Source organism: Mustela erminea, chromosome 8 (genome assembly GCF_009829155.1).
Source record: "Mustela erminea isolate mMusErm1 chromosome 8, mMusErm1.Pri, whole genome shotgun sequence".
Taxonomy (NCBI): Eukaryota; Metazoa; Chordata; class Mammalia; order Carnivora; family Mustelidae; genus Mustela; species Mustela erminea.
In genome coordinates this window covers 74,347,813-74,364,776 of record NC_045621.1, presented here as the reverse complement: position 1 = coordinate 74,364,776, position 16,964 = coordinate 74,347,813, and the positions used below count along the sequence as shown (strand labels likewise).

The window sequence follows — 16,964 nt, the reverse complement described above, 5'->3', positions numbered from 1 at the left end:
ATGTTCTTGCCAATTCAGTTTCTGGTGAGAACTTTCTTCCTGGTTTGCAAGTAGCTGCCTTTTCTGTGTCCTCACATGGCAGAGAGAGAGTACACTGGTATCTCGTCCCTCCTCTTGTAAGGTCATCAGCCCTATGGGATTAGGGCCCCATGCATATGACCCCATTTAACTACCATTGGAACTATCAAACCCTATTTCCGATCTATATTTACATTGGGAGTTAGGGCTTCAACATATGAATTTTGGGAGAATAAAAATTTTCAGTCCTTAGCAGGGACCTCCCTTTCATTTACATATCATTCACAAAGGGTGATTTTTTTTTTTTTTTCTGACTACCCTGTGCCACCCTGGACAACCTCCCTAAAATTTCTTCCAGTAGATCACTCTGGCCTCCCTAAATTCTTTTTCTCTAAGGAGATACCTGGTCTAATGTCATTGTTTAGCCCCACAAAATGCCTTGGGAGTTACAAAATGTGAAGATATTACAGTATAACAAAGTGATATCTGTAGAGCACTCTGTAGTTTTCTTGCTTACATTATCTCTTTAATCTTCATGGCAACTCCAAAGGAAGGGTTGGGATATGTTATTGGCTCTATTTTATATATTAGAAAATTGAAGTTTGGAGAAGTTCAGTAATTTCCCTAAGGTCTCAGGTCTAATAATTGATTGACACTGAGACTCCATGCCAGATCTTACAATTTCTAATTCACAGCAGACTGTATATAAGCTGGAATTTGGCTCTGGAGTCACTAAAGTCTGGCTTCGATCCAAGTTCTGTCACTTATTAACAGTAACTGGGCAGGTTACTTAACTCACTAAAATTTCTCAATCTTCTCTCTGACATGGAAAGAATAGAGTCCACCTCATAGGGTACTAATGAAAATCAAATTATGTAATGCATAGCAATCAGTTGGCATACACCTAGTACACAGAAAAATGTTCAGAATTTTGGTTATTATTTGAGTACACATCAAATCCTATTCCATTGAATTTAACTGTGAAACCAAATTTATACATTTTATTGGAATGGATAAAATACTATCCAAATTACATATACTTTTGGCTGACCTCAAAACACTTTACAAGTTTTTAAGTGTTATAAAATTCATAATATGAGATACTAGCACCTTAATTGTTACCTGAATAACTGTCTCTGTGTGTGTCTATTTATTCTTGCCTGCTCAAGCAGCAGATTAAAACAGTTAACAAGTAGCAGGTATTCAAACTCTACTTGAAGCACACCAATGTAATTTTTTTTATCTGGCTTTGGTTTGAGGTCATTTAGTGCTCGTTAATAAAGTAAACTGAATTTGGAATTGTTGTTTTTCATTTCACACCAGTAAGCCAATAAAATGTTAGTAATTGTGATCAAAGGAACATCAAAGAAGCAAAGATTTAACTGCTTGAAATTTGGTATTCGGAAAAGTCCAATTACGCGCAATTGTTCTCCACATTATGCTGGATTTAATCTTTACCAAAATACATATTTTTATATTAGTCTAATTCTAAAAGCCAAGATAGTTGGTAATTGTCACAGAGGTTATGTCAATCATAATGACTGCGAGCAACTCTCCTAATATGCCCAGATTTGTTGGGTCATCTAATGTGTATGTAAGGATAAATCAATAATAATCAATAATACTTACCTTAATTTGTCCTGATTCTCATATGGAGTGGTTAATTAGAGAATTTCATACATTTCTACATTTAATATGTTTATGTTTCTGTGGATATACAAGTAAGGGAATGTTCTTATTCACATAATTAGTTCTAGTTAAAGTTTCATGCAGGAGGTCAAAAAAGCTTTTCTCAGATAGGAGAAACTACACCAAAACCTGGAGTTAACATACTTTGGAGCAAAGGCTATTAACAATGTAAATGTCATTACCTCTGATTTGTGATCAGCTGAACAAATAGTGAAGGCCCAATGTGACTTTGAGGCTTCAGGAACACAGTCTAGTGACTTTGAAAGGTAAAAGCAGTGCTTCCCACCAGGTACATGTGTTAGAAAATTCTGAACTGTCTTGATTGGGAATTAATAATACTAATGACTTGAGTTGATCCTAAGTAGTTCTCAACATCTGGGCAGAGCAATTATGAATATATAGATAAGGTGTATGGTATCATAAAATCATCTTCTTTCTATGCCTCCTAGACAGTCTTAGGAGTGACTACTCATATGGGCAGACACCCACGCACACACACCCTGCAATGGTTTTGATTTGAGAAGGCAAGATAGCCATACCTACCATAACAGTTGGCTTTGTTTATAATTGTCATAGTTTGATGATTTGGTTTAAGTTGTGGTATGTACTCAGAAAGGGGAGTTACACATCACCTTGCATATGTTTGTTTTGTTTTCCCTACTAGATTCTGGGGAGCAGGGACCATGTCTCAGTCAGGATAAACACAGGGCCTGGCTCATGGTAGATCCTTAAGAGAAATACTTGAATAAATGAATAAATAGATTTGAGCTAAAGAGTGAGTCTATAGTAATTAAATGTGCAACACATAAATACAAACATGTAGGAAGAATCTATTGCTGTATAATGAACACATGCACCAACACACATACGTACACACACACACACACACACACACATCCCATATTCAGAGTACTTTCACTAGTTAAGGAAAGTAATGTCTGAGGTGTCGAGCCAGCAGTAACATCACATAAATATGTAATTAAATAATTAGTAATTGCCAAAGCAGAAAAATGTAATAATTTCTTAATACAAAAAATGGATATAAGTTAGTTTATAAACATTATGAGAATTAAGTATACCAGCCCAAGAAAACTTACAGAAATTCAAGAACACTAACATTTGTTCATGGCCACGAGTTGTTTGGTGTGTGTGTATGTTTTTGTTGTTGTTGTTGGTTGTTTTTTTTTTTTCATTTATTTCTAACAAAGACAGTCAGTATAGGTCATGAAGCAACTTTTTTATTCATCTTTTCTTTACTGTGGGCATAACAAGTATTCATATTAGTAATTTACTAAAAATACTGAAATGTAATTATCTAAATATTTGTTAAAAAGCAATTATAGTTTTTTTCTAATAAGAAGTTACACAACTTACAAGGTTTTTTTTTTTTTAAGATTTTATTTATTTATTTGACAGACAGAAATCACAAGTAGACAGAGAAGCAGGCAGAGAGAGAGAGGAGAAAGCAGGTTCTCCGCTGAGCAGAGAGCCCAACACGGAGCTCGATCCCAAGACCCTGGGATCATGACCTGAGCCAAAGGCAGAGGCTTTAACCCACTGAGCCACCCAGGTGGCCCACAAGGTTTTAATAAACCCTTACATTAACCTGACTTTTTTCCCTCAAGATCAGTAGTTATAAAAGAGCACAGGTCTAGTTGCCACATTTTCTATTAAAAATATACTGACGGGGCACCTGGGTGGCTCAGTGGGTTAAGGCCTCTGCCTTCGGCTCGGGTCATGTTCCCAGTGTCCTGGGATCGAGCGCCGCATCGGGCTCTCTTGCTCAGCATGGAGCCTGCTTCCTCCTCTCTCTCTCTGCCTACTTGTGATCTCTATCTGTCAAATAAATAAATAAAATTTTTTAAAAAAAAAAGAAAGAAAGAAATATACTGACATATACAGGCAAGTTTTCTGGTTAAAGTAGATACCAGCTCTATATAATTAGAGAATTATAATAAATGGTCTTACAGGTAGAAAGGATCTATATTTATGGATAATTTTGGCACTTGTTATGCCAAAATATGTTTTGGCATATGTTTTTATGTTTTATGCTTTTATGTTTCACCATGAGATTTTATGTCTGATGTATAACCAACTTTATATTATCTACTCTAATTAGAACTAGAAATAGCTTAAAATGGAAAAAAGGAAATTATTCCAAGATCTCATCTGAGGAGGCAGCTTTGGCTTATTTCCACACTAATATTGGCCTTAAAAAACAAGATCCCTCCAATCCAGCTGGACTTAGGATAGCCTGCTTTTTGTCTCATGGAGTGTTCTGAAGGTCTCAAAGAATGTCTTAGTTTTTACTCTAGAAGCCCAATGGTATAGGACTTCTCCTCCATATCATAATTGCTTATTTGCAGGTAATGATTACTCACTACTGCCTCAATATATTTTTATATACAGTTTTCTCCTGAGTTCTTTATTCTCATATGAAGAATGCTTAACACCACTGTTAAGAGCTTTTCCTCAAACCCTCTCCCCTAGCAAAAGGACCTGACTTAAACACAACACACTTAATTATTAATACCTCAATCAGGAAGGCAAACATACTAGTGCAGCAGAGATTACCAGAACAAGACAGTCCATTGAATTTACTCTATATTTGTTGAACTGCCTGAGTTTTTTAAGCCCATCATGAATATGGAATTATAACTGGGCTCTAAACACCTTCTACCTCTTGCCCTCTTACCTGAACTATAACTTTGTTAATATGAGCATCTCTTTGCCACCAATTTTTCCCAATTTTATTATAGAATATATGAGTCATTATGTTTGAATTTGGTGATGGTTAAATAAATGTTTGTCTAGAACACAAAATGAATTGTGTTCATACATATATATAGACATTTACAACATAATGGACACAGTGGTATGGAATGCAGGTGTTATATAGGAACACGGTGAAGGAACACTTCACCTCCGTCTGAGAGGGACAGAGAGAGACTTTCTCTCAGAGATTGCATAGGAGGCAGATCAAGTGGGAGAGGAGAGAAAAGTGTCAGTAGGAGAAATTCACAAAGGTGAGAAAGAACATGGCATGTACAGGGAACTATAAACAGATGTGTGTTGCTAATATAATGTTTGAGACAGAGATGGTGAGAAATGAAGCTCACGGAGTAGTTAGGGGTTTCATCTTGGAGGACCATGTAAGCCATATTAGTATAAGTTCAATGGTGAAGGCAAAGCTCCCAATGGTCTCATTTGTGCTGTGTTCCCAACATTGCACATTGATCTGACACACAGGCCCTGGTCCTTAACAGATATTATTTGGGTGGATGAAATGAAATAGAATGAAAAAAAGGATTTAAGCAGAAGATGTGTGTGAATCAAATTGGATTTTTTGATAAACTGTTAATAGCAGCAGCCTGAGAGACGGATCCAAGAAGAATAAAAGTGGAGTAAAGGAGACCAATGATGATGGGAAACGATGAGGCTCTGAAGTAGGGCAGCGGGAGTCACAGAGTCACAGGATGAATCTGAGATGTATCGGAAGATTAAACCTGTAGGACCTGGTGTTTTTGTGGCTCTCTGGCTGTGAGAAGAAAAGGAGTGGTAGGAAGCATGTGTTATGGTAGTTGCCATTATTTAATCTAAAGAACATAAGGATATATGTTTAGAGGAAGAATCAAGTTCAAGTGTTCCTGAAGACTTTAGAATTTAAATATCTTTCAACTTTTGTTTTTAAAATGAACCCATACACTGGGTGTGATGCAACAATAATGAATACTGTTACACTGAAAAAATAAAAAATTAAAAATTTAAAATTTAAAATTTAAAAAAAATGAACCCATGGACAAATTCTAACAAGTTTTCAATGAAAATCTAGAACTTCAAATTTTCAAATATCCCAAGGCTATTATATTAGCATTTAAAAATTTTGATAACACCAAAACATTTTGCTATAATTAATTACCACATATCCTTCACACAAAATTTTAGGTAGAGAGAGACATGTATTGATAGTTCATTCTTTCCTCCTTTTAGCTTTTCCTTTCTCCCACCCTCTGAGTTGAGCATTCTACAGTGAAGAGGGGCTGGAATCAGCTCCCACATGGAACTTCTCAGAGTGGCCTTTGAAAGCTTCTCCAATTCATACAGGAAAGGAGCAATGCTTTGAGGCCAAGGAGAACTCCAAATAAACAGTATTTCTACTTCTGTTTCTCAATCTGGTTTTAACATTTGGTGAGGGGCTGAAAACAAATCCAACAAAACAAAGGGCCCCCCTTCACTTGAACCTGGTGTTCAAATAACGTTAAATTTAATTTATATTCAGATGGTTAAAAATACTATTAAAATATGTAATTCTTGTACACTGAAGATTTATAAGAAATATGGTTAATGTTCTTTCTTTCTCACTCTTTGGCACTGTTCTCTTCCTGTTCTAAATTTATCTTTTATTATCTCAGGATATTCTTTTAGAATGAGTAACTCCATCCTCACATTTCGGAGTAAAATCTTTCAACCCAAATGAGTTTGGTTTTAGACATGGTTATGGGGGATCCCGTTGGCAACTGAATACACAGAACTGAGGCTTGGGGCAGAGGCTGGGGCTCTGAGTAGTAGTCCTTAGCAGAGACAGTGCCCCACAGGGGTCATCTGGGGAGAAGGTGTAGAGGACCACCAGCAGAAAACCAGTGGTGAAACCAGAACATCAACATACACAGAAGAGTAAGAACAGGCTTTACAGTGACAGAGCAACTTGATCGGATAGGCCAGAGAAGGGCCTGGAGAGACATATCTCGGGAAGCAGGGCTAAAGGGAAGTAGCAGAAGGAAGGAGGCAGAGAACAAGGGAGCAGGAAGCAAACCCACTTCTCTCTCATTAGCCTTGCCTCTTGAACCTGCCACCTCCACAGTCTTCCCTCTCACCCAGTTCCTCTGAACCACGAGGGAAGGTGGAAATCCACCAGAGTTTCTCTACTTAGGTTAAGGTCTAATGCCACGTGAAGAGTAGAATTTTCGCTGTGTGCAAGTATGACATTCGATTAGCTTTCTTTAGCATTGCTTCTATCTAGTTTGTTTATGGGCTTTGTGGCTTCTCATGGTCTTTTCCTGTAAGGAGCTACAATTAATTTGACTATAATGCGAGTGTTTCAGTAGTCATTATTTTCGTGGTTACCCAGCCGATTTTACCTTTGTTTACTAGGGGATATTTTTTTGTTCACTGTGCTCCTTGTTCAGGATGTAACAGATAAATACCTTGCTCAGAGCCAAACAGAAATAGTTTAGATTCTGCTTCCATGGACTTTCTACTTTGTTGTTTGCATTAAGAGAACTAACAATTTTAAGAAGGATAAACAGAAAAGTCTGTTCTGTTTTTCAGTGTTTGAAGTAAGGACAATGCTGCCTGTCTGATTCATATGGGTTCTGGTCTCTATTTTACTCATGGACGACGAGGCTCTGTTGCCCCCTGAACAGATAGTGGCTTAGACATGTTTCCCCCACTGTAAAATGCAATTTACATGCAAACCCTTAATCTTCGGAGGCATTCTCATTGTGTTAATTTTTATTTGCCCGTTTCTCCTGGGGCAGGGTGTGTTACCGATCTTAAATATCATTATAATAAAGTGATCTTAAAAATCATTCCTTTTGGTTCATAGGGATCCGGGTCTGTGTAAGGATAAAATAAGATGGATCTAATAATGCTATAGCTTTTATTAAGCACATGTCAAAATTCATTATAAACCTTCTTTCTGTGGCATTTTGGTGCATTTGTTTTGATTTTGTTTCTTTTATTTATGAAAAAACTAAGGTATAAAGAAATAGAACTTTATCGAAAGCCACATAGGCAATAGATGTGGATAACCTTGGTAATGTTGCCGCAACAACTTGGCTTTTTCCTCTGTGCTTGCTTAAAATATTGATAGAGCCCCTGAAAGCTTTCTCATCCATTTTTCTTTTTTTCCTTACATAGTATTGATTTCTGGGTTTTTTTCACCTTAAAAATTCACACAGCACAATCGCTAAGAAGTTCAGAAGTAACTTTCTTAAATTTGGCTTTTTCACCTAAATTTTAGATTTTTTTAAAAGACCTAACTGTACTACATATGATATGGCTAATAAATAATGCAGACAATGTTCATCAATATTGAGCAGAAAGATACATTTACTTTTGAAAAGTTTGTTTTCAAAAAACTGGACCCATCCTTTGGGTTTTTTGCTTGTTTGTTTTTTGTTTTTGTTTTTGCTTTTTTCTGATAGCTGCTAACTTCATAAAGGATTGTTAGCAATCCTTGTTGATGTTTAGTCTGGCAAAATAAAAAATAAAATTGCACTTTTCCTTTTATCTGAAACTAAGTACTATTTCTTAAAATTTTCTTCTGGTATAATTAATAACCCATGTGAAATTCCTGGAGACTGAGAAAAGACTACAACTCAGGTGTATGGATAAAGATTAATTTCTATCATTGATGTACTATGGAATGCATGTGTAAAGTCTGAGAAGATATGTTCAGGAAGGATGTGTATTAGCCATTCGCTAAGTAACTTTCTTCATCTTTAAAGGATCAACGTTTTTTGGTTAACATCAAATATTTGAGAGCAAAATCTTGACAGACTGACTAACTCTGAATCCTTGCTGTAATATTTGAGACCCCCCCCAATCCAACATAACTGAAAATTCTGAAACATTGTCATTTATTGAGTAATCCTGGTAACTTTTATGACAGCAAAGTATTTTAAACAAATGATGATCTTTACAGAGGAATCATAAATGCAAGCCTCATCTAAGAATTCCCTTTCTCCTGGTTGTTGCTCGTCCACCCTTCCTCCTGATGGTGGCAGGGCGCAGTTGGAAGAGGAGACCCCCAAAGTCTTAACAGGTAGGCCCTCATTCTCAGCCTCAATGTGTGGTATCCAAAGATGAAAATCAAAAGCTGTGACTTGCTCAGAAACCAAATTCCCCTTCAAGCTTTCACCTCCCCGTGTGTTCCTTTTCTGCGATTGATCCCTCCATCTGCCCAGGCTGGGAGCTTCCCTTTAGTCCACTGGAGGTTAGCTTCAGATCCCACCAGTGATCACATCCTCCTGATTCTACCTCTTTCCTCAGTCTTCTCACTACAACCTGACCCGCAAGCAATTCATGCTAAAAAACTGTCCCTCCCCTGAATTGCTGTAATGCCTGCTATTCGGACTTCTTTGCACCATCTGCCCTGCCCCTCCCTGCCCCCTCTCCTCCAGCAGCAACTCTGGTATATACACATAATCCGTATTTCAACCATTGATGTCCTCATATAGAAGTCTTATCACGTCATGCCCCTGTTTCCAATCTGCCTTTGACTCCCCATCACATTTAGGTCAAACCTGAACACGTTACCATGACTTCTAAGACCTGGCTTGGTCTTGTTCCAGTTTATCTCTCCAGGAACATTTCTCACTCCAGAAACATACTTTAGTCACTGCTGAAATTCTTTCAGTTCAGGGCACAGTGCTTGCCCTGGCTACAGGCTTCACCTGATGTGTAATCCCCTCTACTTAAAACAAACATCTCCTACTTCATTCCTACCTTTTGCCCAGGTAAATCCTACTCCAGGTTTTCAGTTTAGACCTGACTTTCTCAAGGAAACCTTGGGACACCTGGTGAAGAGTTACGTTCCCTCAGCATAGCTAGTAATTCTCTGTCATCACATTTGTCATGCTGTGTTTTAAGTGCATTTATTTTCAAGCAGAGCTGTCACATGAGGGCAGGGACTGAGGGTTTCTTGTCCATTGTTCTCTACATAGTACCTCTATGGCTTCTAATCAGCCCTCATTACATGTTAGATAATGGATTTCATAGATCATACGTCTATAGATCATAGATCATAGATCATAGATGGGTTTGATACCAAGTCATCAGTAAAAGCGGAGTGAGGAAAATGGAAATCAAAGCAAATATGGAGCCATAGCAAAGGGATACAAAGACGCAGAAAGCTGAGAAGGAACAGCATCGGGAGGTAGAAAAGCAGACAGGCATGTGTTGTCTTGTCCCATGATATGCGAGCCCTGAGACAAGGATAAAAATTGATGCCCATATATATCTATTATAAACTATTATAGTTTAAAATCAAGCTGTTCAGCTGCTCAGTAAAGTATATTTCATATACTTTGACAAATACATATTCATAAAAACCTGAGAAGGCTACATATTATTTTAGAATTCCCAGACATATCCAAAGTTCTATGCCAGAACATGGAAGATGCAGCATGGTTTCTATCCCACCTTCTTTTTTTTTCCCCCCCCCACCCCAGTCCTGTCCTATACTACAGATGTATGGACACCCAGTCCTGGCTGGCAAGCTCCACTTACATTCCCTAAAAATAGCCATACTGGTCCCCCATGTCTATTACCTACCTTGAGGGAGAGAAATCTGGAAAAGAGACCTATGTAGGCCATGGAAGTAGTTCTAGGACCATTTAGAAATGAACACATGAAATCCTAGAGACCCAGAACGTGGCTTAGAATGTGGAGGAGGAGAGCCTAGACTCCACGAGGACCAATCTCCTTGGCCTGCAGCCTGGGAAGAGGTCTGGCAAGCAATCGACCTGGATATATTCTGGAGCTTCTAATCCTAGAATACTACAAATGTGTATCTGTGAGGATGTAGTATTATCTAGGACTGTCTAATGTTGTATTTTTTAAAAACCCATTCAAGTATATACCTTGAAGGTTGTAGACACATCTTTCCAAACTAACCTCTTGTTTCTACTTCAAGACTGTGTGATTCTCTGTTCTGTTGTATTCTGGGAAGCAGCCTAAAAACACAGTCTTTCAAGGCAAAATAGGTTCTGAGTTGTGAGTTGCCCATTTCCAGGCTGTGGAGCCCTGGGCCAAGTGCTTCATCTAATGAGTGGAGTTAATAAAATCTTCCTCTAGAGTTGTAGCAAAAGTGCATGAGGTTGAAGTCTTTAAAAGGCTCAGCTCAAGTAAATGCTCAACAGATCATAGTGCTGTCATCATCATCATCATAATCACTGTCATTATTTTTAGAGCTGTTATTCCTTATTGTCTGTAACTATTGCAATGACCTTGGGCAAGTCATATAACCCCTAAGAACCTCAATTTCTTCATTCATAAAATGAGGTCTTTGGAGCAGAGGATAACTAAGATTCTGTCCAGTTAAGAGCAGGAACTTTTCGGAGTTCCTTCTTTTTCAGTCTTCATTCAACCTGAACTTGACCCCCATACTACGTTGTAAATCATTAATGGAAGTTACTACTATACATATAATGTCACTAAGTGTTCTAGTTTAAGCAAACCTGATATTGAAAGTCTAAATCTTTTGTAAAAACTGAAGAGCTCTGGATTGAATATGCAGTTTATGAAACAGAAAGATTCGTGGGAGAGTTTCTTTGCTCACTGGTTCTTCTAGTACATTAAAAGCTAAATTTGATTTACAAAAAAGATATTCACTTTGCCTACAAGTTTTCAGAAACATGCACAGAGATTTTTAATCTCTGTGAATCATAGAATCCTTTGAGAATTGACTAAATCTAATTTCTCTTTCCCCAAAATGAACATGGTTGCAAATACTGCACTGAATTCTTGGACGGGAGAGTCCATAGATCTTAATATAAGAATCCAAAACAAAAGCATAAAGGCAAAACAAAAACAAAGCCAGTGAAAATGGGATGCGCTGAGGATTTTGGAGGCATTTCTAAACACAGACCTCCAAACACCTGGCCTTTCCAGTTTCAGAGAAAAAAAGATAGAATTAACATTTATTGAAGCCATACTCTCTGCCAGCCACCGCACCAAGCACTTTCTATGTGTTATGATGCTCTTCCCCTTGCTACCCTAAAAAAGGCAGGTATTTCTGATCAGAAAACTATGGTTGAGAGAGTAATTCCCCCAAGTGACATTGTGAGTTAATAAATAGTAGAAGCAAAATTTGATCTGGAGTCGGACTCTAATCTTACCACACCATGAGAAAATGCCCTAAATTCCTTCACATCTCTCCTCCAGCTCCCAAATCCTTACCAAGGAATAATGGCAGAAGTTGAGAGATGCGTCTTCCTGAATGAACTTCTTGCAAAGGAACACCCTAAGCCACCTTTGTGCTGACAGCTGATCCTTCCCCTCACTCCTGCCCTGGGCCATCTCCCTGGAGCTGGACTGCCCTGCAGGAGGGCTGTGCTGCTGATGGCATGGGACGGGCGGGGCAGGCAGAGAGCTGAGGGAGGAGGGATTCTCGGTGCTGGATGTGATTCAAACATTCTGATCCCCTACGTGCCCCAGTAAGGATTTCAGCTGACATCTGTGTAAAACAGTTGTCAGCTGAGGAGCCGAGAAGTGGCCTGTCAAACTCAGAATGTCCCATTTGCCAGGTCTCACATGAGAAAAGTGAAGACAGGTCCCAGTGGGAAAAGACCTGCTTTCCAAAAGATTTATTACCTAAGGGTCAAGTTGCTTAACATGTGTTCTGCCCAGTAGACACGACTCCTCCTTGATTCATTCATATTTCGCAAGGTGGCTAATTAATCTCTTTAAGAAGGAGGGACTAGATGGAGGGGAATAAATGAAGGGCCTTATTGGAATTCTGTCTTGGTTCAGTAAGCTAATACTGAACTTCCTTCATAAACAGCCTGACCAAATACTGTGCAGAAATCACTGAGGTTTATACACTTTTATACCTTATATATGAAGGTGAGGCCTGTATCCACATGTTCTAACCTGTCAAAATAGAACGTCCTTGGTGAGTTGGGAATAACAATCACAAATCCATTTTTGGTTTCAAGTCATTTTAAGATAGGCTGTCTTATCACCTCAGACTTCACAGTGTGTCCTAGAAAAGCATGCTGTTTTCACAGTGATATTAAAGGCACAGTGAGATTTGTATTTGATTTAGATTATCCTCATGATTTCCCACATGATATAGAGCTGCTTCATGAAGTCACTTGCTGCTAAGCATTTCAGACCTTTATGTGGCATAAAGAGAAAAACAACTGCTTGGAAATGCTTAGGAGTAAAATGTGCATATTTAGAAGTAGCTGACATTTGATATGTAATTTTTCTTATATGCTATGTATGATGCAAGACATACTCTACCCAGTGTGAAGACGATGCCATCTTTTTCTGTCAGGAAGGCAGCATAACATAATGGTTAAAGTACGGACTCTGGAGCCAGACGATATGGCTTCACAAGCCAGCCCTGCCATTTACCTGCTTTGTGATCTTGAGCAAAATACTTAAGTTTGGTGTGCCCTGTTTTCTCATCTACAGAACGCACGTAGTAGTGAGTTCCTCTCTTACTGTGTTAATTGGCAGGATTAGGTGAATTAATATAGGCATAAAGTGCTTAGAATATTGTCGACATGTCATAAATGTAGTGCATTAGCCGTTATTATACAAATGTGTGAAGATGATCGGTAAACTCCACAGTAGGTGTTAGAGGGTTCAGAGAATAAATTGGCTTATCCTTAGTTTAGGCTAAGGCTTCACCTGAGTTTATTTGTATCTCTGTATTGAGAAAGTGCTAAGTAGGATGTTTTCCATCCCTCTGTTCTCTCATATTGTCTGCGTGTTACTCAGTGATCCCATAAAATCTGTGGCAAAGGATCCTCACGTACCTGCCGACAGAAGTGTGCACCACGTATCTGGTTGATTGAATAAATACCATGTCTCACATATCATACTCCTGCCAAATGTATGTCAGCCCTACTGTGATAATGATAGGTCTTTATTTGAAAAAATGTTCCTGACTTCATAACAGCATCATATATAATCAGTGAATACTCATGGGAAAGAAAAGAATAATAAAATGTGAGGAATCCTTCAAATCCTTCGATGTGTAAGAAGTGTCTTCATACTTGAAAAGGCTGGGGGAGGAAAGTCATTCATTCCTTCAAAATCTGTACCAGGTGCCTGTCAGAGGCCTAGCACTGTTCTAGAAGTGAGAAATGAGGCACCTAGAATATAGCTGTTGCTGTCATGAAGATCATATTGTAGTGACAGGAGACAGTAAACAAGTAAAAAAACTAGATAATTTTAGAGACAAAGAAGTAGATGGAGTAGATAAAAACAGAAGCACGTAATAGAGAAAACATGTTGTTAAAGACCTCAGCTGAGACACCATTGGATTTAAGGATGAGAGTTCCACTCTGACCGAACAGCAAAGACAAAAGCCTTGAGATAAGAATGAATTTGACATATTCAAGAAAGAGGAAAGAAGCTTGGGTCTTTGAAGGGGGAGAGGTTGGCAAGTGGAGGTGATACAAGGTGTGGTTTTGAAAGTAAGCAGGGGCTTAATCATGTGATAAATGTAGGCCATGGGAAGGAATGGAATTTAATCAGGGTGCGATGGGAGGTCATTACTGTGTTATGGGAGTAACACAATGAGATTTGTTTTTAAACAGTTTGGCTGCTATATGGAGGCCAGGTATAGGCGAACATAAATGTTCCCAGAAAGATCCATTCAGAGCGATTAGCTGTAGTCCAGATAGACATTGGTGGCTTGGACTAAAAAGTGGCAGTGACATGGAGAGACGTAGAAAGATTTGCAGTTTGTGCTGGGAGTACAGACAGAACTTGCTAGTAGTCTGGGTGTAGGTGGTAAGCAAAAGGAGAAACCAAGGAATCACATATCTTAAGGTCTTACTTAAGTCCTGCCTTCCCAGTGAAACATCTCCAGTCATTCTAACTCACTTGTCTTTCCTTTTGGTGGAGCAATTTTTTTTTTTTTTTTGAGCTGGTAACACCTGTAAGACACAGTTCCAAGTGTTGAGGATACATTAGTGAAGAAAACAAAGATCCCTGTCCTTGTGAGGCTATATTCTCACCTCTGTACATCTCTCTCTGGGCCTATAATTCACACTACATTTTATGTGTCTTTGTATTAGTCTCTAAGTGTTTCAGATTTACTATTTTTGCTCTCCGAATAGTCACCTTCTCAAGGACCAAGGACCCCCATTTTCAGTTTATCGTAATGTCTAGCTCACTACTAGGGGGAACAAAAGTAACAGTGAAAATAGGTCTTTTTCATTGATAATCTCTTCTTTATAGGCTTGTCTGCTTTAAGTAAATTTGTGAAAATCCAAAATTGCAATTCAGATAATTGGAAAGGCAATCACTTTTCCATTAAAAAGGGATTATTTACTCACTGAAGAGTTACTTTAAAATAACAGACTCCCCTAATGAATGTAATTAAAAGTTTGTTAATGGGTCATTATGTATTTTTCAGGGGATGTGGGTACAGGAATTGAAGCTGGAGTATCAGGGGCCACACAGTCAATTTAAAATCAATCCAAAATGAAGACAAAGGAGCTAAATATTAGAATTGTAACTAAAAAAGAAAATAATTTCTGATTTCTGGAAACTTAAACAAATCAACAACTTTATAGAAGACTTTCATTTTCTAAATTTATAATCAGCAATTATAAATTCATTCTTGAACCAGAGCACATTCATCCTGGCAAGGAAAAGTAATCATTTGAATACACAAGAAAATTGGCTTCTGGCTACAGCTCTTGGAGTATGTCTTAAAATATGAAGAAAAAAAAATTCCTGGTTTGATGTTTCATAAGGAAGTTTGAGCACTTCATAAACACTCATAGAATATCGACTCCTTTTCATGACCCCTTTTAGTAACACTGGCATTGAGGTGTTAATGTAATGTTCTAGCCATGACACCTGTCCTATGGGTCAATAACTTTTGATGCTTTTGAGCACCATCTCAGGAATCCAATGAATGTTTATGACTTTATTTATGCAGAACCTACTTCTGAGTTCTAGAATGACTTTAAACCCAAGGTTTAAAGAAAATGCCCCATTTATAAGGGGCCTTTTAAAACTTGTTTCTGTAATTCTCATCATGTTGAAGACCCTCATAATTATCAATGGGGAAGAAAGCCTCTCATCAGGTAGCACACAGTAGCACAGTTCATGTAAGAATGTAGATGCTGTTCCCTTTACCTCATTCATTCATTCATTCAGTACATTTGTTGAGTGCCCTCTCTGGGTGAAACACCAAGCAAAAGCAGCAAGTCATGTCTGGTCTCTAACCCAGAAGATCTGATAGTTTCCTAGGGGAAAAGACACATACACAATAGAATGTCTTATATACTGAAAAAGAGATATTAGTGAAATGTGTTGCAGGTTCAAAGGAAAGCAAGGTACTTTTTTGTTTTGGAAATAGAAGGGCTTCCTGGAAGAAATGGCATTCAAAATACCACTTAAAGCTAGAGTATGAGAGGTGACAGAAAGCCAAGAGCTTCGAGGAAGCATAACCAAAGCTATAGAACTTAAAAAAAAAAAAAAAAGTTGTATGTACAAGAACAAAGCAGTGCTTTGTGTGGTGAAAAGAACTGCCTAAAAAGCCAGAGACGGAAAGAAAACCATTTTGTCCTCACCCCTGAGAAATAGTTCAGTTGAGCATATCTTAGAAAGTTTCAGTTAAGTTTAAGGATGGTGATGGCTGCTGAACCAGTGTTGGAATTGTATTTTATGGCGATGGTTTTGGTGACGGTAATGATAATGCTTACCATTTGCTAAATCCTTCAGCCTTCTATGCACTTTAGTAAGAATTTCCATGTGTTAGTTCCTTCAGGTCTCCTCATGACATTTGATTAGTGTTTATTCCTACTTGTCAGCTAAGAAAACGGGCTTAACAAATCAATTAATTCACTTAATGTTGCCTAGCTGGTAAGTAGCAGAGTAGTGATTTGAACAGGTGCACAGTATTGGATTTCAAAGCCTGTAACTCACTAAGGGGAGCAATGGAAGACATTTGAACAGGGAAATGATTGATTCAAGCTATCCTTCTCAGGAACTCATTTAACCACAGGGGGATTACAGTGATTAAAGAATTATACTAGTGAACAGCTAATGAGGACCTGAATGGAGGTAACAAGAATGGGTGTGAAAAAGGATAGGAGGTGAAAGGTGTCATAAATGTAACTAACTTGATTCAGGGCAAGGAAAAGGGAAAAATCAAATAGAGTCAAGTTGTAGTCTGTATAACCAAAACTCGTGGTGCTAGGCAGTGAAATAAAGAACACCAGAGGAAGTATGTCTCTTCTAGACTTTAGGGGAGCTAGGATGATCTAGTTCAATTTTGTATACGTTCAAGTTGAGATGCCAGTGGGATAATACAGGTGAGAGGAGTCCAGGGGATGTTTAGAAATACAAAAGTTGAGCTTGGAAAAGAGGTATTTAGACATGGGATCATATTCTACTATGATACAGAGATCAAGGAGGACTGATAAAGAACATCAAAACTATAGTTTTCTTAACATGGAGAAATCAGAAGCCAGATTTATTAATTGAAGGGAGAGTAA

The 16,964-nt window shown here is 38.1% G+C and overlaps 1 protein-coding gene across 11 annotated transcripts in view; it reads left to right on the top strand.

The window, feature by feature from the left end:
- ZNF385B (zinc finger protein 385B) overlaps positions 1-16,964 on the top strand; it is a 383,402-nt gene that overhangs the window by 261,149 nt on the left and 105,289 nt on the right. The window contains exon 1 of one of the 11 annotated variants that reach the window (XM_032356097.1): positions 8,414-8,533. The exons of the other annotated variants lie outside the window; for them this stretch is intronic. Within the exon in view, the coding sequence (XP_032211988.1) occupies positions 8,425-8,533 (109 nt within the window). The 5' untranslated portion in view covers positions 8,414-8,424. Of the gene's footprint in view, positions 1-8,413; positions 8,534-16,964 lie in introns of those variants that run through there. 11 annotated transcript variants of the gene reach the window in all.